Source organism: Dermacentor andersoni, chromosome 11, assembly GCF_023375885.2.
Source record: "Dermacentor andersoni chromosome 11, qqDerAnde1_hic_scaffold, whole genome shotgun sequence".
Taxonomy (NCBI): Eukaryota; Metazoa; Arthropoda; class Arachnida; order Ixodida; family Ixodidae; genus Dermacentor; species Dermacentor andersoni.
The window spans coordinates 15,686,879-15,714,390 of NC_092824.1; the positions used below are offsets into that span (position 1 = coordinate 15,686,879).

The window sequence follows — 27,512 nt, forward strand, 5'->3', positions numbered from 1 at the left end:
CCCCTGTCCTGCACCAACGGATTCCAACTAGCACCTGTGAATTTAATTTCGTCACCCCACCTAGTCTTTTGTCGTCCTCGACTGCGTTTCCCTTTTCTTGGCACCCATTCTGTAACCCTAATGGTAACCTACTCGTCACATGACCTGCCCAGCTCCAGTTCTTAATGTCAATTAGAATATCGGCTATGCCTGTTTGCTCTCTGATCCACAGTGCTCTTTGTCTCTTAACCCTTTGAAGGTTTTTGCCGTACATGTACGGCGGCAGTTTTCTGTCCCGCAAGGTCTTTGCCATACGGGTACGGTTCCAACCTTCCGTTTGAAATTTCGTGCCATAATGACTGTGTTCTCACCGGGAGGTGCTGCCACCTCTTAGCACTTACAAGAAGCGTTTGAAATTTGTGCTACCTTCTTGGGGAGATAAACAGCACTGACTGCTAGCTTCAGCGCGCCGCTCAGACTGCGGCAACGCCCCTTTGGCGCTGTCGGTTTCGCCACATGATCGCAACGGAGACGCGTGAAACGTCATTTTTTTCTTTGCTGTGACAATGAGGGCTGAATTGAGCTCTTGCTGAAATGGCTTACCAGTTTGTTTGTACCCTTGGGGTTTATGCATTACAGAAGTGAGAGGCAAATAATGAAAACACACAAATTAAAAACTTGTGCAACATGCACAAGATAAAAAGCACAAACGTAACTAAGGCAATGCATGTTGATCAATACAAAATCGTGAAGCAGTCAAGCAGTGTAATACGTTCAGTACAACAAGATTTGAAGAGGGCTGTGATTGACTGGCTATGAGACACAACTCCATGTTAAGGAGGTTTCCGGATAGAAAGCACATGAGGATGTTACGATATTACAGCGAGGGACATCAACCTCTTGTAGGCGGTCAATTTTATGAGAGTTGGTGGGTGGGTGAAACTGTGATGAAAGTCAGCACCACAAATATACTGTTGTTATGGCAAACTTTGTGGAGGCGAGCTATTTCGTTATGAGTAGAACACTATTTGAGTTATGTGTAGTTGAGTCAAAATGGTTGGGATGTTTCAGTTTATTAGAAGTTGCAAGGGGTGCTGATTTCTGCATTTTTCTCTCATAGCAGGGACCGTGGCGATGGTGAAATTAGGAGAGGTGGCCGTGGGGGCGGTGGCCTTGGAGGTCGGGGCGGATTTCCCCGCCGCGGCCGCGGTGGATTCGCACCCGAGGGAGGCCGGGGTGGTGGCTTTGGCGGTCGGGGAGGCTACGACGGGCGTGGCAAGCGGGAATTTGAACGGCAGAGTGGCAGCGATCGCAGGTGAGTGGAAAAGCTTACTGCTTGGCCAAGTGTGTCCTTGCTCGTTCTTCCGGCTTTTAAAAAACGGCAGGTTTTGCCATTTTTATCAAACAAGCATGGCGTACACATGACGTGCTGACGATGTGACTGTAAAGTATTATAGCACCGCACACCTCAAAAACAGCTCGTTTCAAACCAAACAACTCTGCGCTGCTTCTCTCTTGAGGACGGCTGCTCCCAGAAGGATTCACGTTCACACGCACAAGTGCCTCTTCGCAGCTCGTGCTGTGTCGCCCACCATGACTAGCCGTACAATGCGGGAAGTGCAACGGCGCAGGAAAGGAAAAAAAATAATGGGGCTTGACACTGTGGTACATCCTTTGGTTCTGCTTATCGGAAAAGGCCGAGAAGGAAAACCGTTTGGGAAATTCCTATTGTAGAGAGACAGCCATGGCGGATGCATTTCGATGGTGCCGAAATGCGAAAACACCCATATATTTAAATTTAGGTGCACAGTTAAGAACCCCAGGTGGTCAAAATTTTCCGAGTCCCCCACTGCGGTGTGCCTCATAATGAGATCGTCGTTTTGGCCCGTAGAACCCCACCATTTATTTCCAGCAGATGCATGCTCGGCAGACGTAGCCAGCATCTCGTTTGTCCCGGCAGCAGTGTCATCAACATGATCTAGTAGTTCCGATTTTCGGTCAGTAGCAGGAGTTGACGCTAATGCTTGAAGTTTTCCTTGAGCTTCACTGTCAATACGGCGATGCAGAATAGTAGCATCGTGCCGAAATGTCGATGAAATGCGACCGTTGTCAGGAGCGCTTTGGGGGACTAGGCCGAACACGCCATCAGTATCTCTGGCGTCGCTCGAATGCGGGAGCGGGCGGGCTAAATATAGTCTGACGTAGTGTGAGCGGGTGCACAGGTTACGCCACGTTGGCGAGAACAGTGTCTATCGTCAGACCAATAGTTCGACACGCTGGTACAGCCTAGTGCAGCCAGCGAACTCCGTGTCCCGTGTCGAGCGATGCTCGCCCCCCGTGCCTATAATGGACTATAAACGCGCCTTATCAATGTCGTCAGGAAACGGCGCGACGGAGTGTCATTTCTCTACGTTGTACGCTGACTTGCTCTTCCTTTCTTTTTCTTTTAAATTTGAACTTCGTAGCGAACGCTGGAGTCTAGGTCAACATCACTGTCAGTGTGGGAAACCTCGTTTACACGCACGGCATGTGCGCAGCGGCCGCGGAGTGATGCAGACAACACCAGTCTAGCCAATGGCGTGGCCAGCTGAGGGTCACGTGCCTTTGTTGACCAATTACAGCTTGCATTGGGTCATCTTTTTGAGGTGGAATTGCCTCAAAATGTGCGGACGAAGCCGCTGGTGGCGGGAAAATGAAGACGAGGGACTGCTCTTTCAAACGATGTACGGGTCGGCGCGACCGAACAACTGCGAGGGCCGTCGCGCGCTGTGGAAAAAGTGCATTACGGAAACTTTGGCTCATATTTGGCCAACACTGGTGCCAAACATTTATATTACGGCTAGAACGTTGATTTAGAATGCTAAAAATGTGGGGGAGTGATAGAATAATAGTTGGAAATGCCTAAAATACCGTTTTCAAAATAGGTTTTTTCACAATTTCTTTGTCTCTAAAACCAGTGTCCCCCCTTAAGGGGGGACCTGGTGCACGAGCAGAGCTTTATTGTTGTTAACTCTAGAGAGTTGAAACTTACAGCTTATATTCAGTTTAGTGAGCTGATTGCAAATATGCAATCAGTTTTTTTCTATGTTTAATGAAAAAAAAGTTATGCAATCTTTAGTATTATAAATTTGGGATGTGACTTTCAAGAAACTTATTGTACTGAGAGACCTAAAATTAACTGGGTATGTTTCTGAATGTTTGAAGAGTGCACATATAAAGTTTTGTATCTCTATCTACATATTAGCCAACGTTATCAAATTTTGAATTAGCAACCTTGGAAGAAAATTTTTTGTTGTTACTTCTTGCAAGATTTGAAAAAGTTGCATTGCACTAGCATACTATATTATAGTTTTCTTGCACTCTCCGACTGTTTAGCATTCAGGAAAAAAAAGAATCGTGCAAATCGAAGAACTAACAGAGACACAGTGCACATCCCAAATCTTCGCGCGTGCGAAAATCATGATCTGAGAAAAACGCAAAAAACATTTAGCAATGTGAAAAATACTTTTTATGGGACAAAATCATAGAATTCACCACTACAATGAATCAGAATGCTCCTGGAGAATAGTCCGAAGCAGGCTTTTCTTTGTGTCTCTTCTTGATGGCTTCCTGGAATGCTGCCGATGATGTGCGCTTTCTGTCTGCGTTGGCCACACGGCGACTGTCTTTCTCGGATGCTCGCCTACTGCCTGCGCAAGTTTGTTGCACATGCAGCTCACTGAGTATGTGCGAGCTAGACTGGTGGCTTCCGAGGTTGAACCGCGTAACAGCTTCTGCCACGGCAGCCTCAACAGCAAACAGTGATGCATTCTTTTCTTTTGGCGCCAGGCTCCAAATGATCGAGTGCAGCGATTCATTGGCATTTTGTGTCTTCACTCTCTGGCACCTCTGCAAGAGCTTCTTATCAGAGAGGCGCTCATACACTGGCCGCAGTGCATTGCTTACAGCATATGGCAGATTGTATCTGCTTTTTGGGGGGGGGCTCATTCTTTGCAATGGCTGCATTATATTTGCACCATGAATAAGGGCCGTGGGGACAAAAGCTATGGTTGGGCTTCTCATCAGTTGAGGTTACGTGGTAATATGTAGCCCACACTGCTGTGTGCATCTCATCCACATTTCCCGAATGTGATTTGAGCGCCCAACCATAATAACTTGTCAGCTTATTTATGAGGTCTCCTGTCAGGCGGCCCTTACCACTGATGCGCTCACCATTTTCCGCTTTCTGCTTCTGCACAAGATTCCGCAGCGCCGTTCCCATGCGTTTCTGCACGTGGTTTGTGCAGTCTTCCTTTTCCACAGGTATGAAGCCGTAGACTTTTGCTTCATCAATGGCACTGAATGATCTGCTGTCACCATCGGAGAGCATGGTTGTGTACCTCAGGCCATGAAGGGAAAGCGAGCGCTGAAATAAAATTAGTGCTGCCTCCACCTCCATCTGGCCTGCCTTGGAAGACGTGTTCTTTTGGCATGAATGCTGCGACTTCCAGTGAGCATAATTTGGGGTTCCTGGTTTCGGGCCAAGTTCACAGCCAAGGCAGAAATTCGAAAGGACCAAAACATAGCCAGAAAAAAGTCCAAAACATAGCCTGAAAAAAGCTCTATCACTGTGGCCACTCCTATGTGAGATGAATGTCCCCGAGTGTGCCAAGTGCCATCAAAAAAAACTGCAATATTACCTGCATTTCCAAAATTCAGGCTTCGGTATACATTCTTCACCGAAGTGGCACACTTAGCCATATTCTCAGTGCAGGCACTTGTTGCAGCTGGATTTAGTTTTGATTTCAAATAGTGCTGATAGGTCTTGTTGTGAAGGCCTCTGTGCGAAACCCCGATAGCGGCAAAAATATCGTTAAGCACAGTCTGCCCGTTTCCCGTGCTCTGTACGGCACGCGCCGCGAGAACATTGATCTCGAAAGGATTGCAGTTGGCAGTGCCACCAACGCGTTGCGAGCTCCATTTCGTGTCAATTTCGCCGCAGTTGCTGCACAGAACTTTCAGCTTCACGGCAATGCCGTACTCCCGCGAGTCCCGCTCGATAGTCACCGCTCCGCGGCACACTCGGCAACCAGCAACTTTTAGTAAACAGTTCACCATGTCGAGGTCGACGATGGTGTACGTTTTTGTCGACGCACTTTCCAGACGAGGCTCGCTTGTTAGGCACTTCACTTTGCGCTCCGTCGCTGAAACTGAGGAGAGTTCCGCTATTTTATCCAGTGCTTGTTGCGCGATCTGATCTCGCTCCACCGCCGTGAGATATGCCGTGTCGATTCTCGCGCGGTCGGGCCGAGTGCGCATCTCCGTAGCACACGCGCCCGTGACGACCGCCGCTCCGCAATCAGGGGTGTCCGCTGTATGTTCACGGTCCGCCGTCGACATCGCGAGCGGCACCGACGTTTTCCGTAGCACAGGCCGAGCGCCAACGCCGTCATCCATCACGATCGCCTCTTCCCGTTGTGCTGCACCCAACTCCTCAGTTACACCGCTGTTCCGCGGCGCCTGCAAGTCCGCCGGTCCGATAAGGTCGTCAGACGTCACTGGAAGTTCCGGTGCATCTTTTCGCTGCACCGCGCGCTTTCTTCTACGCTTCCCAAATTTATGCACTGTACGGAATTTCCGTGCACGGTTTGGCATCTTGACTGAATACGTTCACGCTGAGCGATAGTCGAGGCAAAATGGCGTCGCCGGCGCGGACGCCCGGCGTTTCCGCGCTCCAATCAGAAGGCGCTATTTAGTCACGTGATGGTCGCGGACCAACAGGATGGCGGGATTGTCTCTCTCGTTGTTGCCTGGTTGCTCCCTCCTGAAGCAACCTTGAATGCCCGTTTTCGGCGGGAAAGGGAGCGGGAAGCACACGCTTTCGAACGAGACCAAAATGGCGGCGCTCCGTTGAGCGGTTTCGAAACTGCGAGCGGCGCAAGATGGGACGTTTTCGGTGCGTCTTGCAGATGAAAATGAGCGTCTCGCGTGATAAATACGGCGTTCTTTTGCCCAAAGACGCGTTATTTCGCGTTAATTTTTTGTCGACAAGCGCGTGATGACGTCTAGATTGCGAAAATAACAAAACTGAAAAATCGACTTTTTAGTGATTTTTTCGTCTCCAAGACCCGTGTACCCCCTTAAGTAGTTTTGATTTGACAACAAAAATGTGGGATAAAATAAGGCATCTTTGTGGGCAATATCTGAACCAAATTTTTTGAATAAGAAATGCAGAAATAATTCATTGTGCTCCTTTGGGACTTTAGTGTTTTTCATTATAAAAACTGAAAATGTGGAGAGAAAGCATGCATAGCTGTAATGGCGCTACATTGTGATGCCTTTGCATGTGGTTTGGTAATTTCGTTAACATGTATGTGCTGGCTTGTGTGCTGATAGCACGTGCATGTTGTCTGTTTTCAGTGGAGTGAAGCCTGTGGACAAGAAAGGTGGCGAAGGGTCCTACAACTGGGGAACAGTCAACGATGACTTGGAGTGAGTGTCGTCTGCTGTGTGCAGATTTCTGATTAGTAGAATGATCAAGGAGACCTTTAAAAGAGACACAGAAGAGAAAAATGATTTGAGCTGTGTTCGTAAATTGTTGTTCCGCAATACTAAAACAGTCGCTCTTACTGCGAGAACATGCTTGATACGCTAGAAGACTAAAAAACGAGACTGGTGGCAGTACTGCCTTGAAAATCCCTCGCCAGTTCACTGTGATGTCATGCATTTGTATGCTGTCTACTCGGGCCTCGTGTTATTTTCATTGTAGAAAATCGGCGACCGTGTTTACCCAATTCTAACACTCACCTTTTCTTTTAAAGAAAATTTCAAGAAAATTCCTCACAGTGCCAGAAAAATAGTCCGAAAAATAAAAAGGTCCAAGAGACTCGTTCACTCCCCTCCCCCCCAAAAAAGAAATATGAGGCTTAGATTGGCTTGAAAAAATCTCTAATGCCTTGCCTCATACTACGCTTGGAGGCGATTGCCGTTGTACAAAGTAGGCTGTGAAAATTCAAACATTAATTTATACCTCTAAGGAGCGTGTCAAGCATCAGGCGCGCTGAAATAGAAATCTGCACTTGCTTTTGAGGAATTTTCAGGTTCACAACTGCGATGTGCATCGCGTCCAGCAGCTGCGCGAACACTGGCGGCTATAATTTAGCGTGCATGAAATCGGTGAGCAACTCTATTGGCAAGGGTGCACTTTGCGTGAAGGTCGGTGTCAAAGGTGGGCCACTGCCAATCTCGTCGTCACTGCTGCTGCTGCTGTCGTCGCCTCTGTCGCACCATGCCGCTGTCTGTGTCACGGCAACGATCGCGCATTTCGCGTTCGATGCACTACCAATTGAGCTACCGTGGCGCCTTTTCCCCATCAACCTTCTTGGGTATTTACATTTCCGGGTATTTATGCTTTACGAAATGCGAAGGTTCTGGAATCGTTCCCCACCTGCAGCAAGTTTTTTCATATGCTTTCATTTCCATTATTTATCGTTTATTTCATTTATTAAGCACGAGTAATTTCCCCTATGTTGTCCTTGGTGTCACTTTTATTGGCTTCTTATGAAATGACTAATAAAAATCGGGCCCCTCTGTTAACCCCGCCTTTCTTGTTTGAACACCGTGAAGTGACTCATATTTTTTTGTCACGTGCCTTTGCAGTACGCATGTTTTGGTCATGTCTGACTGAACCAGTTTTAATAAATCTGGTTTTATTTCGTTCAGCAAGAATAGAGCTTTATTCTAAAGCCTTAGAACGGCAGAAAGCTGAGCTAGTTGGTAAGGATTCATTATGCAAAAAAGTGAGGCGTGCAAACAGGACACAAGAGTAGAAAAGTGGACAACACGAGCGCCGACTATCAACTGAAGGGAGGTAGCCGGCAGTCAAGAGGAATGCGTCAAACCAATCCATTTCAACAGGGAAAGAGAAACCCGCGAGTGGTGTCTGCTCTTCCATGAACTACCGATACTCCCCGCAAGCGCCGCCGTTCTGAGGGTGCCGCCGCCAATGGAAACAGCGGCGCTTCCATCAACTATCAACACCCCCTATAAATGTTGCGCGCACTGTAAAACTCTCCAAAATGTTGAAAAACCCTTCCGAAATGCGAACAAACACACGGGATAGCGAAAAGCTACGGGTAGGGCCATAGAGCAAACATAAAATTGTAACTACGTTGTAGCTCCCGTTGGACTCGCTTTTTTGGCGGTGCCATGTTTTGGTTTCGATTATAAGTCTACGCCCCCACTTCAGATTTTCAAATTTAAAAAATTTGAAAATTATTTCTGATCAATAACACAGCTGTATTGACATTTAATAAGCATTAGCCTGTGGGGTGAGTCTTTAAGAAGAACCACATAGTTCTGAAAAGTACGTTTTTGAATTTTAAGTTATCATAACGAACCGTAAGAAATGACCTAATTACAATGTGGGATTTTGTCATAACCTCCTTTCTAAATGACATATTTTAAATCTGTTTGTAGATTTGAGATGTCCATTCAATGATGCACACGCATGCCAGTTTTCATCAAATTGGGTTAACAAATAAGCTTTCTTTTTTAGGACCCTCATCCCCCCTTAAAGCATTGTCACTTTGCTCCCTTGTGCATTTTCATTAGTGATTTGTGGGTTATGGTTGTGTTCTGATAGGCACGAGGTTGCAGCTTGAAATCCTCCTGGTGGGAACCGAAAGCACAAAACAGTCATGTTCTTGTATTTTGGTACAAGTTAGTTTCTCCACTGTGACATCCCTCGTAATTTCCCAGTGCAATTTCAGGATGGGGCCCTTCAATTTCGATTTGCGTTATGGCTGGAATTGTGTGGTAGTGAAAGCCACATTGAATGATCATGGGTCCGTTGAATTTTTTGACGGGTGCACTTGTCATCCTCGGACAGTGGTTGCAGCTTGCACCGTGACCTTGCCGAAAGGGGAGTACATACAGGCACTTGACACGATGATGCGAGAGAAGTCCGAAGGGGTTGCGCCGCTTTTACAGAGGAGCTCGGAGCGTGAACTGTGTCAAAAGGGAATCCCCTCACGATTATCTTCGTGCTAAGAGCAACAAGGATCCAATGTTGAATGCCAAGCGCAGGATGGCCAGTACGACAGTGCATACCTTGCTCTGAGGCTTGCTTATTGCCAGTGCTGTGCGGACAGTTCTTGATTGCCATCCAGTTGCCTGTGAGCCGGTGTGTCACTGATGCACGTCCCTCCCAAGTCGCATTGATCGGTGTGGTGGCCCTCACAATGGTGGCCTCCTCGCCTGCGTCCTTTGGGAGCACATTGACTGTCCTGTGTGTGTAGGGAGGCAGCTGCATTCCTTGGCTGTCTCCCAAGGGTATAGCAGGCACAAGTTTGCTCCCTTTGGGGTGTATCTTGTCCCCAGGCACCTATCTCCCTTGCATTTTCTTTCTTGAAAACTGGGCACCTGCTACTTTCCTGTCAGGAATGGGCTGATAACAGGCATGCCCTTATGCCTTCGAGTAAGGGGGGCTCAGTGTTCAAGAACGGAAAGGCAGCAAGATAAGTGATTATATCGTTTTGGGACAAAGATGGGGCACCCTAAAAGGTGCTTTTTGCAGAGGTGGAAAAAGCAGTGGTAGGGGCACTCTTAAAAAGTTTACACCCTTTGGGCCGTGCCTTGTCCCACGACAATAATCATGTCTTGCCTGCATTTCCTTTCTTTAACACTGCGAGCTCGGTACTCTGCGGTAGTTAAGGCCAGGGAAGAGAGAACATGCCTGCCTTATTAGCAACAGTTAAATAAAAAACGCGTACTTTGCGGCTTTTTCCTTCCACGTCTGGGGAAATGCGAAACCGTTGCGTGTGGAAGCTGGAATCGATTGAGCGTCTGTTCCGATCCACCTAAAGCACTGTCAAGCTCTGCCAGACTACTTGGCGCGGTAACATGGGCCTGTAGCTTTCCCTTCATAGCCATAGAAAGTTGTCCGCGAATATAGTTCAGTAATTAGACCAGTTTTGTTAGTTACCTTGATAGTTAGGTAATTAGACCAGTTAATCACTATTGTTAGTCACTGTTTATTTAGTTGAGTTAGTTTTGTTACTGTAGTTATTGAATGTAGTTAGCGTAGTTAGATTAGTTAGCTAGGTTATTTATTGTTTGGTTAGGTTAAGTTAGTTTACTGGATAATTAATTACTGTAGGTTATATTAGTTAAGGTAGTTATTTGTTGATTAATGTAGTTAGGTAATTAGCTTGGTTAGGTAATTCAGTTACCTTTGTTAGGTTTATTTAGGTTTGGAATTTGAAGGTTTAGTTCATTATGTTGCAAGTTTAGTTAGCTTTGCTTGTTATTAATTAGGGAATTTGTTTAGAGAAATAGTAAATGTAGCCTTTAAATTACTCTTAGTAAGGTTAGTGATGTGCAACTCTCCTTAGTAAGGTCAGTAATGTAACTTCATAACTTGACCGACAGGCAGGCTCAGAACAAATGCTAGGCATTTTTGCCATCACGAAGCATGTTGCCACCACATGGAGATAGATCTACTGTGCATAAACTGAATAACGAGTGGCTGAAAGGTGTAACATAAAAGTGCGCCATGAACTCCCTTTGTAGTTGGTTTCTAACGATGGGAGTAGTCTCACGTGTACCATTTAAATTATGAATTCAGCCACTGTTCCAAATGCAGGCGTATCTCAAAAAAAAAAACAAGACATTGTTGTTTCGAAATTGTTCCCGTTAAAATTCTTTAACACTGCACAGAAACGGGGCTGCAATTTGCAAGCTGTGCCAACAATATTCACGCACTGATACTGGTGGCCGACCCTTGTGCAGAAGCTGGGTGGATGGGGGTGGGTTTTCTGATAGCAAACCTTGGGTGCATGCTGTGTTTTTCTTTTCTAAATCAAGGGTGTTGAGGTGCATGGTACATTCAGGTGCACTTTTATTTTTCTTCCGTTACACCCACGAAAAATTGGGTGAGCGTTGAACAAGTCTGGTAAACGTGGTAAGCGCTCACAGGGCAGATTACAAAGCTCGTGCAAGGTCACACTTTTGTGCTCCATTTGCAGGGGGCCACAAAGCACGCACCTTTAGCGCTGCACTCGCACGGTGTGAACTTGTGCAGCTCTGTGCATGGCATTCGGAGCTGGTTCATAAGTGCAGCCAAGTTGAGGAGACCCTTTGTGCTCACCTATATTATGTGCTTGAAGTTGGTAAAAACTTTCGTGCTGTGCCTCCCTTAGTAAGGAACTAAACCGAGGGAAAGCACTCATGCCTGGCACCTAGCTTGCCTATTGGAACATGCCATTTGCTTCACTGCTGTACAGGAGCTTCAATGCTTGCGGTGTTTGCTTATTTGGACAACCAATTTACAGTGCTTTTGCTTTATTTTCCGCGTTGAAGGTGGCCTCCCTTCTATTGTGAGGTACATTTGTGGTTTGATCGGCAGTGGTCCAAGGGGCCCCCTCTCTAAAGCCAATATTTCTTGTCCCGTTGTCGAAACACTGGCTTGTCCCCATACCTGCCAACTATCCTGAATTTCTAATAAAATATACGAATTTTGGCACGTTTTACGAATGCTGCGTCAAGCTTTACGAAAAAGTATCTCTATTTGCATAAATGTACACACGTCCGTCTACATACTTTCTCTTTCAAGTCTTCTGATGACGAAAGTATTCAAGAGTGATAATTGTTTCGAGCAGGTTTATATACTAACAAGTTTTTGAAGCACGTGTATTTTACAACAGTTTAGTTGCTAAAAAAGTAACTGTGATTCAGAAATGGTTTGCCGCTTGTCATTATTAGTTGTTCCATAAACTTAAATTCTCATTACTGAACTGCTTACTTGTCCGTGAAAGAAACAGCCAAAAAAAAAATTGTCACGCTCACCCGCCCTCCCCCGACCTGCCTGCCTGGAGGTTTTACAAATTGTGAAGTCTGCTGGTATGCTTTTCCAGCTGCTCGCGATGACATCAATACTCCATCCTCCTGTGGACCTTTGTGTTGATTGTACCATCTGTGTTGAGCAAGTTATGCAAATGCACTAAGTGCAGTGTGTGCGCGTGCTTTTCTCCTGTTGTGCAGAGTCCAGCTGAGTCCCTTTGGCGAAGAGAGCACGACGGAAGCAGCGGAGAAGAGTGGGGACGAGACGGCGGCCGGTGAGAATGCAGCGGACACGAGGTTGGTATCCGCGGCTGTCTTTCCCTCCCCTGGTGTTCACTCACTGTGCTGGCTCACATAGTTCCTTCAAAAATCACTCTGGGAAACTCTGCTGTGATCTTTCAGGTGCTATGGGACTGATTGTTAAGTGTCCTGAACCACCCCTCGGGCTTGGTGAAAAGTGGAGTCCACGGATAGCTGCTGTGAACATTTGAGCCAAATTTTGCAGTCATGCGTGGCATGTGCAGCTCGCTAGCGGATTGCGAAGTCACTTTTTTTCTCTACGGCTCTTTTCAACCGACGCCTGCTGCTTGCTCTTTTCTGGACGCTTTATTTCATAACATAGCAGATGCTTAAATCGGTGCACTTCTTTACTCAAATCTAACTTGCACTTTTTTTCCCGATACAGCCGGTCCAAACATTGCTAGCACTAGAATCAAGTATGTCCCTGAATCTGCGTTACCATATCGCCATCGGCAATTCAAAATGGCCACCGCGTATGCACTTAAAGCCTAGCTGCCGTAGCTTCCTCCATGTGCTGTAATACGTGTGGTTAGGTTAGTCCGTCTCTCGGTTTTTGGCATTTGCTCAGTTAGCATGGATGTGCTGACTGCGAAGACACTTAGAGTTCATCGTGATGCCACAATTAAAAGGAAAGTGATCACGTGTGCAGAGACAGACAAATCGGGCCGCATCACGGGCATTCGGAGTTCCCAAAACTTGAGTGTGGGATTGGCGCAAACAGAAGGAGAGGATTTTTGCCAGAAATGCAGCAAAGAAGGGTCTCAGTTGACCGAAGCAGCACTGCTTTGCAGAAATAGAAGAGCTGCTTGCGGAATACGTGCAAGAGTAGCGAGCAGCATGGCGGCCTGTGACGACCAATCTGCTCAAAGTATGGGTGACGCCGTTAGCCCTACAGAAAGTGCTAATGTGGGGGGCGACTTCAAAGCAAGCAGGGGCTGGCTATCAAATTTTATGAAAAGAAAAGGATTTTTTCCTCAAAGGTGGGCAGGGATATGCCAGGAATTGCCCGAAGAATATGAAGAGAAATTGCAGTTTTCAGCGGTTCGTTTTGAAGTTGTGCCATAGAAACGGGCTACCACTTTCGAAAGATTCGAAATCCCGATCAGACGCTGCTCTACTTCGACATGCCTGCCACCACAACCATCGAGAAGGGGGTGAAGCGAGTGCGTGTTCTGTCTTCCGGCCACGAAAAAACTAGTCACCGCAATGCTTTGTTGCACTGCGGATGGGCACAAGCTGTCCCCGTATGTTTTCATATGGAAGACACTCCCGAAAGGAATTGTTTGAGTGGCATGAGGGTGCGTGCAAATGAAAAAGTTAGGATGACCACGGACTTGGTCGCAAACTGCATAGATAGTCTGGCGGAAGAGACCTGGCAGCAGTTTGGGTCTGCGTGGAATGCTTGTGCTCGACGCATTCAGGTGCCACCTTGACCAGCGTATCAAGGACAAGCTGGCTGCATGCAACACCGACCTTGTCGTGATACCCGGCGGCATGACATCGCAGCTTCAGCCGCTTGATGTTTGTTTGACCAAGCCAGTGAATGATAGAATTCGGGTGCTCTACACCGAATGGCTTGTCAGTGGCTGCCACGAGTTCACGCCCGCCAATAGAATGAAGTGTGCCTCACTGCAGGACTTTGCTGGATGGGTGAAAGATGCATGGTGCATGATCCCATCCGCCCTCGTCAACAAGGCCATTAAGAAGTGTGGGATTTCGAATGCCATGGACGGCACCGAGGATGAAATGCTTTGGTCCGTTAATAGTTGTCTGATAGCGATGACCAGTGATATCTATTGTCCCACGTGACCTGGCGCAGTGAAAGTCTTGGCGTTGTTCCACTTGTGCTTTTATTCATCGCAACTTTAGTGTGTTGGGAATAAATGTTCTTTCCAAATGAGAGAATAGTATTTCTGTATGAAAGGACAAGATGCGTGGTATTGTACTCTTTTTTTGGGGGGGGGTCACAGAAGACTGGTGCGCGTTACAATGGAGGGCACGTTAGAATTGAGCAAATACACCAAACACACCTCTTTATAATGTGGGGTTCTCACCCATGCTCTTGGGACAAAGGAACAACACAGTAGTGCAAACAATCGCAAGGACATTTATTACACCTTTCATAGACTAATGCCTGGTAGCAGAGTTGCTATTGACGAAACATGCCGATGTGCGCGTGACAAATCGCGGAAGTCCGACTCACCACGACCGGATAACGAGCGACTATGTTCGCCTCATGCTGGACACCAACGCCTGGTTGTTCGCGCATATGGTCACGCAAACGGCGGCGCGTTTGAATGACTGTGTTCGTCCATTCCGGCGCAGGCTCCGTGAGGCGGTCTTGCAGAAGCATGGATTGGTGCATGCGCAGAACATCCGCGCCACTTGCCGACCCCGAGCCAAAGATCCTTTTTTTTTTCTGCGCCCAAGTAACCCCGCCGTTAGGTGGTGTTAGCAGAGCCACACTCGCGCATTCTCTTGCAGTGTGCTTCAACCAGACCGAGTGCCACTTGCACCAAGCTACGCGGCGAAGCCGGATTACAGGAGATGGGAGCTATGCGGGAAAACAACATATCGGGGGATGCATAAGAGTCTCGCATCCCCACAATAGTAAGGTTCAGTGTACATGATAGTTTATGAACAAGAAGTTATAAGAAACTGAATACTTGGTTCAATGGAGAATTTTATTATTTCAGTTTGTTATAGCGAGGTTTAACTGTATAATACTCGTAACGAACTTAGCCAAAGCGAGATTTCCTTGGTCATTAAAAACAACTGCCACCAATTGTGAAATGCATAGTTTCGAGAACACCTTATTTCTCTTCGCATCAGTTCTCACAAAAATGGATAGAATACTATTCAGTATCCACACTGCGAAGTCCATGGTGCAGTCGGGCTGTCTCGCATGCATTGCTATGGCTGCCAAAAGCCATGAGCTCCTGAGTTGAACTTTCCTCATGAAGCAGCTTTTGTCCATGCTCGACCTTTTGTAGTGCTGGGTCACTTGTCACGAAATAAAATACATCAGTTTATTATACCAACCATTGCTTTGTGTGTAAACAGATTGTAGCTGGGGTTCGTTCATTGGTGGCGGCAATGTACTTGGGGCAGATTTTGCCATTGAGAGGAAACTGGCATTTGTCGACAGCCAGCATCCAAAAAGTGGCTGACTGCAAGGACCGTGCTACAAATGCATTCGTATGATTACTGCACGAATTCGTTTTTTTTTTTTTTTTCTTGTTGCAGTTGCCATCAGCTTTCAATAGTGAAACAGCACTTCACATCCTGCAGTTTTAACTTTGGTTAGAGTGGACTTCCACTTTCTTTTGATTACTGTCATCTCTTGTAACGAATGTGGACTGTGTTCTCAAATTTAAGGTTGGCGAGTGTGCTTGTGATCTAGGGATTCAATAAACTGCCACCTGGCAAAGTGTGCATGTGGTTGATTGCGACTCTTGGAGTCGGTATCAATACAAATGGTGCTCGATGTTGATTGCTAATCTGAAGGTGAGGGAATGGTCTCTGGGCCCCACAAACCCCATGTGACTGGGTCTGTGGGTGAGTCCCTTGTGATAGACCAGACAGAAAGGTTTGGCCAGCCCATAGTGCTCCCGTGCCCTGTAAATGGCACTGGGGGTCTCAACGCTTGCTACATGTCCATCTGCCAAGGAGAAGGCTTTACACTTTATCTCCGGAAATTTGTATGCATGTAGTAGTGGAAAGTGTATCTCAGGTGACGCACACCCAGGCTGCGCCGGGGAAGAAATCTCGAGGCTTTTGGCGCTGTGAGTGCCAATTACGAGATAACGAGAATTGTGACTTCTGCACTGCTGTTGCACAAGTAGCGGGATTTGCCATTCATTCAGCAGATGAAAACGTGTTGACATAATAAGCATTTCATTTATTTTTTCCTTAATTTTTATCGTGAACTAGGCCTTTTATGCAGTCCATAATTTTGTTGCAATAAACTATATCACTCGGATGATGCTTTGCCATGATTTCATCCCAATTTTGCTCTATCCACTTGCTGACATTGTTAACGGCCACATCACGGCTTTCACCATTGCCTGCTGAGCCGACACTGGTGCGACAACCTTAGGAGCACTGCAGCCAAAAGGAACTGCCGAGTGAGGCCTGTCAAGGGTGGAAGCGCAATCCTTCTCTTTCTGTTCAATGGAACTGGAAACGGGGCTGTTTCGCTGCCTGACATTGAGGAAGGCATTTGTAAACTGCCGCCTCGACATCTTCATGCGTAGCCATGCTGGCAAGGTTCTGACTGGTGTTGCAGCAATCGGAGGTATGCTGTAGAACTGAACTTGGCATCACAAGTTCCTGGCTTTGCGTGATTATACTTTAATGATTTTGTTTTTGTTGTAACACTGTGTTCATTTCATTCATTCGCCCTCCAAGATAGGTAGGCGAAGCAATACTGCGACACCATGCACAATCGAACTACTGAATGGGCAGTCTCGTGGAAGGTTGGTGGGAATCGTGGGAAAAGCACCAAAGCACGTGATGGCAAGTGGTCGTTTCTAGTCTCTTCGCATTGCTCCCTCTAGCGGAGCCGCTTGTTCTCCCAACCTGCCGGTCTATCTGGGAAAACCACCTTCCAAACCTACGGTGTGGGAAACCCAACTTGTGTGTTGCAAGTGTTCTGGCTATATTTAATTGATGTAGCCATAGATTATTTGGTATATGCATTGGCGCTGAGCGTAGTAGTGTTGGAAAATTGTTTTATGTAAAGCATAATTCGTTTATGAGGGTTCTATGTAAACGAGGTGTGACTGTGACAGAAGGTGACTATTTCTTGAAATGGGCTAGTCTGACTAGCTGTAAGCACGCGAGAGTCTGAAGTGTTTTTCTTTGTGTCCTTGCAGCAAGGACAGTGGTGTAGCGGGAGAGGAGGGTGCAGCGGGCGAGAATGCCATCGACGACACCAAGGAGATGACCCTGGACGAGTACAAACGGGAACAAGAGATGAAACGGTCACGTGCTAGCTTCAACATCCGCAAGCCTGGCGAGGGTGGCGAGGAGAAGGCCGAGTGGAAGAAGATGTTTGTCCTCAAGAAAAAGATCACGGACGATGAGGATGGCGAGGAGGAGGAAGAGGAGGAGAGTGAGGTAGGCCTTTATTTAGGCACACCTACCAAGTTTCACGATTTTACTGTACGGTGCCCCATTTTTCAGATATTTGCGAACAAGTGCCGGATTGACACCCTATGTTTTTCAGCATGTTCCATGTTCTGTGTTCAAAACCCTTGAGCGCAATGAGTATTGGTTTTTGGAGTAGCTATAACAGCTGCACTTCGCTTATTCGTGCTGCCATTTTGGCAACGATAAATGTGTTGTCTTGTAGTCAAAGCCAACAATCATTTGGTCAGTGGCATGATCGGGATCAGTGACAGCAGCAGTGCCGCATGAAGATGGGCAAAATATAGCTTCTGCTAAGCCGAGTTTAGCCGTCTTCTGTTGGAAGGTCTACTTGCCGAAGTAATTTCTCGGGGAGCGGATTGACGAGCAATAGTGTGCAGTCACTGATATTATTCTGAAATATGCGGTATATTTTTAAATGCGTAGCTAAATTTGTATATATGGGAAGTATAGGAATTCAAATTGGTATTTTAAACACATTTGCACACATCAAAAAGTCGTTAATGTGATGCTTCTAGTAGCCAGATGTGACTAGACAATCCGGCCTTCTGGTGCCGTGGTCTTTGGGCTCTGTGCAAACGTGGCTGATGGATGTGCAGATCTCCCAGTACAGACCATAAATTATGGGACTGCAAGAACATAGTGCCCCAGTGCCCTCATTATGGCTCTGGTGGTCTCCATACTTGCTACAAGTGTCTCATCTAGTTGGCCAACCTGCACTTACCGTATTTACTCCAATACAACGCGAATTTTTCCAATGAAAGGAGTCCAAAAATTGCGAGCACGGCCCTAAATCTGCATTGCCGTATTGCCATCAGCATTTCAGAATGGCCACCTTATGCGCTTTCAGCCTACCGTAAAAACCGGACTATAGGTCGGACCGGAATATACGTTGATCCCCCAACTAATTCCAAAAATGAAAAAAATCTTTTTCGATGGCAAAAGTACCGAAAGACACCCTTACCTTGAAACAAATTCGACTCATGCACAATAGTGACAGTATTTATTTAAATGCTGCTCGCATGTGCATTCGGCCAATTTTTAACAGTATCGCGCGACCATCGACCCGCGTGCTTGTCAACACCTTATTAACGGCGCTGAGCGGCGAAACAAACTAGATATGCGCATGTGTACAAGTGCGCTTACTTTTGCTATTTCAACGCTCTGTGCCGTGATGATAAGGTGCTGACAAGCACGCGGGTCGATGGTCGCGCGATACTGTTAAAAATTGGCCCGGTGTACAGTACACAGAAGAGCACGAAGTGCGCAAGTGCTACTCCGAATCGGAGCAACGCCTTTGATCAGAGTCGTCCGAACTCGAGTCGGATGACGAGTGCTTCTCGCTGCCCAGTCCAGAGGCGTGCGCGATCTCTACCGCTTTCAAACGTATGCATTCGGCAGTCACAGGCAGCGGTCTTACACGCAGCTCTCGGACGAACTCCGCAACCTTGTCTTCCAGTTCTGCGGTCCGCCCACGGAATGACGTTTTCTGTTGGTTTGCTGCTTCTGCCTCCGCCAGTACCGAATACTCTTTTCGGGTACTGCAAATTCGTGCTGTGCTGCAAGGTTGCCGTGGGCTTCCGCGCACTCAATCGCTTTTTTCTTGAAGGCGACGGTGAATTGCCGTCAGCTTCCGCTCATTTTTAAATGACTTGGGGTGCGGTGGGACGTTTTTTGAAGTTGTTGAGTATGGACTTCTTCCTTTTCTTTTCATACTTGTGCTTAGTCAAACTTTTTGGAGCGGAGGAGGCATCTTCGCGCGTACTCACACAACAATCGTATCGAACATGGCGTCTTGCCTGGGCCTCTGCTGCGGCTAGCAGACAGCTCGGGAGTGCGCCCAGCCAATCACGTGGCATTATCTCGTCACGTGCATGCGACAGCGAATGAGAATGTCCGTTTCATCTATTTTAGCCGCCGGTTTTTGTATTGAACCAGCAAGCCGAACGAAGCAGCAGCATGCGATATTTGGTGCCAAAACCGCGTTCTTTCAAACGAGACCAAGATGGCCGCCCTCAAGGCACTTGTACGCGAGCGTGGCGTCATTGAATGTGTGTCATTTTAGCGTCGACACACGTGAAAAATCAGGTGCCATATCTGTTTTTTAATTTGTTCGTATTCCTGAAATATGACCTTACGAGATTGGAAACTTGGCAGATAGAGAGAATAATAGATGTAGATTAGAGAAATGCTATTTTCCGAAATTCGTTTTTTTATGATATTTCGGGTCTAAAGACCCGTGTCCCCCCTTAAAAAGGAAAGCAATGACAAGTGCGGAGATGGACGGAAATTGGTCGCATCACGGGCGTTCGGAGTTCCCGAAACTTTCGTGCGGGACTGGCACAAACAGGAGAAGCATACTACACCGGCGGCTGCTACGTACGCCGTGGCCGTGCGCGGCCCCTATGCTAAAAGCAATCTGCAACAGAGACGAGAGTCTACGCATCTAGGCTCAGCAGAACACAGCGCGGTGCATGCTGTGTTCTCGTCGCTTCGTTCGCGTTGAAACGAGAGGCCGCACAAAGGTCAATTCGCTTGCTCCTGCTACCGCACTTTCTCCCTCCAGCGTTTTGATAAGTTTCCGCGGTCATTGCTTGAGACATGTTCATGTTTACTTGTGCACACATGACACCGTGCTTGTTAATTTAGTCAGTAAGCGAATGTTTAAATATTTATACGGCCGATAAAACTACTTTTTACTTTTCGTATAGCTGTCTACTAATTTGCTATCTTAATCGAATGTTCACGTCTCGGGCGAAACTGCGACTTTTCTTTATTGCAGCTTTAGTGCATTGAGAGTAAATCTTTGTTTTTCCGAATGAAAGTTGTATTCCTGTATGAAAGAATGACGTGCGTGGTACTGTAAAGGACTTTTCCGTCGCGAAAGACAGGTGTGCTTTACAATCGAGGGCGGGTTAGAACAGAGCAAATATGGCATTCCTTGGTATGTTTGGGTTGCTAATTGGCCCACAAACACCGCAATTGCCAACATCTGTTGCAGCAGCTGCGTATCAATATTTTATTATCCTGGATTGTGCTTGGCTCTTACCAGGCAGTTCTTTGAAATAATTCATGGAGCACTTTGTTGGCCTCCCAACTAATCTGACCTATATGGCAGACCTATTCTTGCTTTAGGGACACATGCATATTATATCGTGCATTTGTGCCCGGTGCTGCGACGTTGCAGGACGAAGACGAATACATGCGTCGAGGCCGGCAGCGCCAGGTGGTCGACATCGAGATCAACTTTGCTGACCAGCGGCGCGGCCGTGGTGGCCGCGGAGGTCGAGGCATGGGCCGGGGAGGCCCCGGCCGAGGCAGCTTTGGTGGGCCCCGTGGACCACCTCGCGAAGGTGGTGAGCGGCCAGCACGAGGTGGATACCACCGTGGTGGCGGCGGCGGCGGTGCTCCTAGCGCTGGGGGTGAGCCGCCCAAGCAGTCGGCACCCAAGGTGGACGACTGGAACGACTTCCCGTCGCTCGTGGCCGCCTGAGCCGCAGCCGGCGTCTTGTGTGCCACCGCTACTGCGCGCTGCCTTCTGCCGGTGCCGAGAGCCGTCCGTCGACAGTGTGCAGAAAGCGATGGCCAGGAGGTCCTGTTGTTTTGCGTGTGGCTACACTATTGACTTCCCTGGCCCCCTCTCCCCCTTTCGCCTTGTTTTTCAAGTGTGTGCTGTGAGACAGATCCCCCCTCCAGTCCCCCTCCCCCTGAATACCGAGGAGAAAGAGACTGCAACGGTCAGCGGCCCTGCAATTGCCACGCCCGCTCGTCTCCCCGGAGGACTATGGACATGCGTGTGTGAGCGAGGCGGCAAGAGTTTGTCACAGAGGTGCCGCTACACCCTCTCCCCCATTGTTGCGTCACTTCGTTCTCCTCGGCTCCCCCCTCTTTGGCCATCGACTGGTTGCGTGGCTTCCTAATCCACACGTTTGCTGCCTTCTCTGCGTTGTTTTTGGTTCATACTTCAGGTTTGTGGGCATGCCGTCATTGTCTCGTTTAGAAAAAAAAAAAAAGATGCGCAATTCATGAATTTGTTTTTCAATTGTAGTTCGCACAAATTTTTCAGTTTGGTGACTGGATTCGCTCGTTTACGTGTGAAGCCTCTTGCTCTGCAGAAGGCCCTGCCCCATGGTCGTCGTGCGACACCCGTTTGGTTGTGGTGGCGTCCTTGTCCTCTGTTGTCTCCTCAACGGGGCTTGGGTCTTTATTTTACCTCCTCTTCCTATTTCCTTGTGAGGAGAATGGTTGCATGTGGCTTGCACGAATGTTGAGTGCTTTATTGTAGTACAAGTTCTTTTGGAGTTTTTTTTCCAGAGGGTGCATTTGTGCGGTTCTCAGTTCCGATGCCTCAGCAGTGCGGATGTGTGGTGGGATTTGTTTTTTCTTCGCTGACTCAAGTTGCGTCGGCTTCAAAATTTCGTCTGATTGCCTTAAATTTGCATGCCGAACAATCAATCTTTTTTTTCTTTCTAGTAGATCGTTGGCACAGAGTGCGATTAACTTAACTACTGTGTGCAAGGCCGTTTAGACAAAATTCATATTGGTTGTGTTAGTTGCGTCAGAATTTCATGAAGCTGCTTGCTCTTGCTGAGCTTTGGCTGTCGGGACGTAATATCGGGCATGGAGGTTATGGCACAATCCAGCGGTCGTGATGTGTGGCTAAAATTGGGCATATGGTGTAGGTATTGCCTAGCAATTCTTCAGAAATGCTGGCACCATGATCAGCGTATTGGGTTGTATTTGGTGGCAGTCGCTGCAGGCTGGCGGCAGCACTACTCCAAGTGTGCCTGGTACTCGGAGTTTGTCCGTCCCGCATTATCCCTTGCCGACTTGGTTTCTGCAGTAGGCAAAAAAAAAAAAAAACCTCACTTGCATTTGGGCTACTGCTCCCAACTGCTGTGATTGTGCGTTGTGACATGTCATTTGTCAGTTCGAAATTGTCCGACAGAAGTGGGTGAACCCAGCGGAGCAGTCCTTCACACTTGCATCAGCAGTTTGACAACTTGTTTTCTCACAGCTGCTCTCACTTTCGACTGCTGTTTTATGCTGCGACACGAAGAACATGCAGATTATTTTTGTCTTTACTATGGTGTGTGTGCGCGTGTGGCTTGTGATGATAGGCAAGTGTTGCCTTATCCATCTTTTTTTTTGCCCTCAACCTTGCAGTTTAAACTTTACACAATTTACAGTGCAAAGGTTGAGACATTCTTGCAACATACCAACGTGTGCGTGTGCTGTTGGTTTTCTCTAGGCCCTTTATCCCATTTTTGTACCCCTTCCTTCTCTGTTTCACGTGCTCGAGGTGTCCGTTATTTTGCGCACGTGGATCAGTGGTCGGTGGCGACTGGACCCAAGTGTGTTTAGGTTTCAGACACTGCTTCATTTATGGTGGCTTCGGTGTCTTGTAAAATTGCCACATAAGTAGCGAGTTTGACCTGCTCCTCTGAAGTTGTGTGGGTCAAGGAGGTGGTAACGAGATAATGTAAGCATACACATGCCCACATGTAACAAAAAAAACAAAGATGGTGTGTTCTGTGGTACGTGAAGATGAGAGCTTGCGAGGTCAGAAACAAGCAAAAAGGCATGGCATGTGCGTGATGTCTTTCTGGTTGCCATGTAGCCTTGTATTTTTCTGGGGTACTTTGGGGGGTTTTTTTTTCCTCCCCTACAGGGTTGCAAACTGAAGGGGACTCATGTCGTTGAATAAACGTCATAGACAGTTATGAGTAGTGCCGGTGTGGTTTCTTGAAAGATGAAGCTGTAGGGCACAGCCAGCCTCGGACCTTGTGGTGCAGAACACGTTGGCTGGATGGGCAGCTGTGCCAACCGGAGTAACTCGCTGCTTCTCCGTGTCGTGACAGCAGCAGGAGTGGCACTGGTCGGAGGCCTGTTGCGAGGTGCATGCCACCTGCTTGAGCCTTGTTATCGCACACCTGTTATAAATAAAACAATTGGTTTTCATGGTAACAGCTGAATGAAAGTGGTTAAATTACATTGACAGAGCGCATAAGTATATTTCTTAAGAGGAAGCTTTAGCTCGGGTGCTCCTATCTAAATACATGTAAAAGGAGAATTCGTTTTTCTCGGCAACCACTGCACCAAATTTGACGGGGTTTGCTGCATTGAAAAGAAAAGCTTAAAATCTAGTGACTGTTGGTTTCGAATTTTCGATTTAGGTCGTAAAATTTTTATAAAAATTTGGCAAAAATCGCAAATTTTCAGAAAACGAAACTATCAAGTTTACAACTCCGTAACTCGGCAAGAAAAGACGATATCGCAATTCTGTGAATTGTACCTGATAGCACATCTAAAGCGGACAAAATTGATATGTTACACATGAACCTGAAAAAATGGCAATTACAACTTTTGCAAAACCTTCGTAAACAACGTAACAAATTCACGTAAGATGTAAACTGACATATGAAATTTGTCCGCTTTGAATGGTCTAATGGATGCTGTTTACAGAATCTCGATATCTGTTCTTGATGCAGAGCTATTAGCTTGTAAACTTCGTGCTTCTATTTTTTTCAAACGTCTGAATTTTTGAAAATCCTTTTAACAAAATTCAAGCCCTAAATCAAAATTCCGCTTCCAACAGTCACTAGAATTTAACTTTCTCTCTCAAATGCAGCAAATTTCATTAACATCGGTCCAGGGGTTATCTCAGAAAAACGTTTTTGCGTTTTTACATGTATTTGAATAGGCCGCGTCGGAGTTGGGCCCGAGCTAAAGCTTCCTCTTAACTGCAACGAGCAATTTTCAAAAGCGGTCATTTATATAGTCTGTTAACACGCTGACGGCATGGTGCGCTGTGCTTGTAGCCGCGATAGTTCTCGGAGTTCCGGTAATTGGACAGTAAAAGTGTTCTTGCACAGAAAAAAAAGAAAAACTAGTTGGAGGGGCACCACTTGCTTTACGCCGAATTGCAAGTTTGGCTACAGTTATGCAAGCCACGAGCTGAAATAGAGCCGATTTTGATGCCGGGAAACATGGGCTCGCTTTTTGCTGTGCCGAGATGTTTCAACCGCGTTAAATTGTGCGCGAGCTCCACTTCGAGGAGCATTCCATTAAGTGTACTGTGAAGATACCGAGGGTGCATCTGCAGCTAATGAGTGTCACTGTACCTTATATGATAAGCGGCGCTCCAGCTGAAGAAGTCTCGCAGAAAGAACGAGCAAGACTTCAACAGGGTGCTGGCTGCTAAAGCAATCCTGAAGAGACTCGCCTATACTTGCACACGCTTCAAGGATATGGGAATGAAAATGATGCGTGTTGAACTAGTGAAAAAGGAGTGTTCGTACACAAGTGAGAAAGTCTAGTTTGCTTAAAAGCTTGCCATTGCTGGTTTTATGCGTGCATTCGAAGAATTGCCCAATGACCAAGAGCCCAAACCTATTTTGCATATGCTACGAGCTGCTACTCGTCGTCGATCACACAGGTAAACATTGCCAGACAAGGTAAGACGATTCTTTCAGAAGAACGTATTTGGCGAAAAATGTTTTTATATTTACATGTGTACAGCTCGAAACGGGTAACCGTACATCACGATATAATAGCAGCGACACGGGCAAAGAAATGAAACTGAAGTTCGGTTAATGTCTGATTCTGCAATCAAATGAAGCTATCTTTATTGCGTGGTATGGGGAACTAGCGCCGAGGCTTCACCATTTATTGGCATCCCCTTCGAAACTGAGCGGTGACAAATAGTCGCCTAGCCTGCTCGAGTTAATCGGGTATGCCACGCATGCTTTTTATTGTATTGCTGTGCAAGTCTTCGATGTTCCCTTACTTGAAACCACTACCTTTTACCGCTATCTATGCCTGTAACGGATCCGGTCGTATCAATGTCCTTCACTGCTTTGCATATCTCCGACTGTTGAGCAGTTGATGCTTCCGTCCACTTCAAATCCCATCGCTTCTGCGCTACCTACGGGTTCGTATTCCATTCGGACGTGCGGACTAGTGTCGGGACATTTGCTGTTGCATGCACATGCCTTATCTAGTCGTGAATATTTGCCTCCCCTCTCGTGTGTCTAACCTTAGGCAACCAGCTGGAGCCTCGAATAGCAAAGTACTTTCATTCGTGTACTTCGGTGTACAGATTAGCGCTTTCAATTATTTTAAATCTCCATGGCCTTTTTTGTTTCCGTTTAATTCACCGTTTTTCTTTCTGATGGTTCCTGGTTGTCCATTTCAATGAGCTAATATTTATTTAAACTTCTGGAGTGGAGATGGCTTTCCAAAAGTGAAGCCGGTTGCTGCCATCTTGCTAGAGGTAAGAAGTCCGGACCGCCGTAGCGGCCGCGGAGGAATATGTTCTTCGTGTTTATTGGTTGTGCGCTCTCGCATGCTTTCCGAGGCCAGTGCAACATCACAGGAGGTCAGAGCTGCACCCAACGTTACTAGACTAGTAACGTTGGCTGCACCCATAGTTTCCTACAATGTACTAGGGGAACTGGCGCTGCATTCGTTGACCAACCATGGGAATGGATGAACGATGGGAAGTACATGGATTTGTCTGACATTCGTGCTTGTGGATTTAATCGTTCTTGTGGCTTTGTATATTACGCTTTCTATGACTTCATTGTCGTAAATTTGAGACCAATTTAACCTCTTCGAAGTGTAGGAGACGCAGCGGTCACGCACAATCGCTACCGAGTGCAACGATTGAGCTTGTCGAGGTGGCCAAATCGAAACGCACCAAGCGTCTCGAGGCACTGGTATTCTATGGCAGTGGCATGGCCGCGATAAATTCATAAGGGCGTTTCACATCGCCTGTCAATGCATGCGTCCGTGGCTTAATGGTTCCAATATCAGGCCTCTGTGATAGAAGTCATGTGCTCGAACCCTGCCGTCGAACAATTTTAATAATGTTTAATTACTTATTACGCAGTACATTGTAGAAAATGACCAGTTTACAAAGTCACAAAGCCGTTTGAAGCCAGAATGACGAAGTTTAGGCAAATCCATGTACTTCACTGCCCATAAGTTAATAATGCCATTGCAGCTCCTGTAGACACTAGCGCCAGATTTCCCTCTAGTCATTATTGTATTAAACTCGATGGCTGCACCAGTCGCGTAAAGATGATGCCGGGTGTGACGTTTTAGTGGCAATATATCGACACGCGTCCTTGTCCATCTTGGGTGACAGCTTTTCACCGGCCAACAAACGTTATCGCTCAGCGTAGGACGCACCTGCATGTATCGGAAGTTTGTCGAATCTTATCGATGGCTCTGTCTACTGTCACCGAAGCTTTGTAATCTAATTGCATATGCGTGACGCGAATGGTGCAGTACTTTCTGGAAGACACGCGGAAGCCAGCTATTGCTCTGGAGCCTTCGACGAGTCGTGTATAAAAGCAGACGCGCCTCACCCGCTGATCAGATTTCGACGATCGCCGTCTGTGTTCGTCGCTATCGTTGTGCTTTGAGTGTAACTTGCTGTTGCGGGCACAGGTTCGCCCAATAAAACAAATTTCGTCATTCGCAATTCTGCTACTGCGTTGTTCACCGTCACTACTACGTGACATCTGGTGGAGCTGGTTGTGCGTTCATGTACCGAACGCCACCGCAAAGCCGTGATCCAAGCCTAAACTACCCGAACAAGGTCCCTCTCTATGCTCGAACCTTCAAGACGACAACGTCGCCAAGGGCCAGCGAGCTAGCTGCAGACTGCAAGGACTGCCCCCGTAGCACGGACTTTTGCCTGATACGACCAAGAAGATCGTGGTCAATTCAACAACCACAGTGGCAGCCCCAGCGTGAATCTACAAGCGCAAGACAGCCGACATAAGGAAGTATAATATGCATAGAATTGAACGTGCTCTCAGGAACGGAGGAAGCTTAAAAGTATTGAAGAAGAAAATAGGAATTGGCAAGAATCAGATGCGATAAGAGACAAGGCCGGCAATATCATTACTAATATGGATGAGATAGTGCAAGTGGCTAAGGAGTTCTGTAGAGATTTACACAGTACCAGTGGCACCCACGACGATAATGGAAGAGAGAATAGTCTAGAGGAATTTGAAATCCCACATGTAACGCCGGAAGAAGTAAAGAAAGCCTTGGGAGCTATGCAAAGGGGGAAGGCAGTTGGGGAGGATCAGGTAACGGCAGATTTGTTGAAGGATGGTGGGCAGATTGTTCTAGAAAAACTGGCCACCCTGTATAGGCAATGCCTCATGACCACGAGCGTACCGGAATCTTGGAAGAACGCCAACATAATCCTAATCCATAAGAAAGGGGACGCCGAAGACTCGAAA

General features: G+C 47.1%; 1 protein-coding gene across 1 annotated transcript in view; it reads left to right on the top strand.

The window, feature by feature from the left end:
- Positions 1-22,973, top strand: part of LOC126517594 (uncharacterized) — a 43,894-nt gene extending 20,921 nt beyond the window's left edge. Inside the window, exons 3-7 of the mRNA XM_050167362.3 lie at positions 1,100-1,294; positions 6,379-6,450; positions 12,001-12,096; positions 16,977-17,220; positions 20,438-22,973. Of these exons, the coding sequence (XP_050023319.1) occupies positions 1,100-1,294; positions 6,379-6,450; positions 12,001-12,096; positions 16,977-17,220; positions 20,438-20,743 (913 nt within the window). The 3' untranslated portion in view covers positions 20,744-22,973. The remainder of the gene's footprint in view (positions 1-1,099; positions 1,295-6,378; positions 6,451-12,000; positions 12,097-16,976; positions 17,221-20,437) is intronic.
- The last annotated feature ends 4,539 nt before the right edge of the window (positions 22,974-27,512 follow it).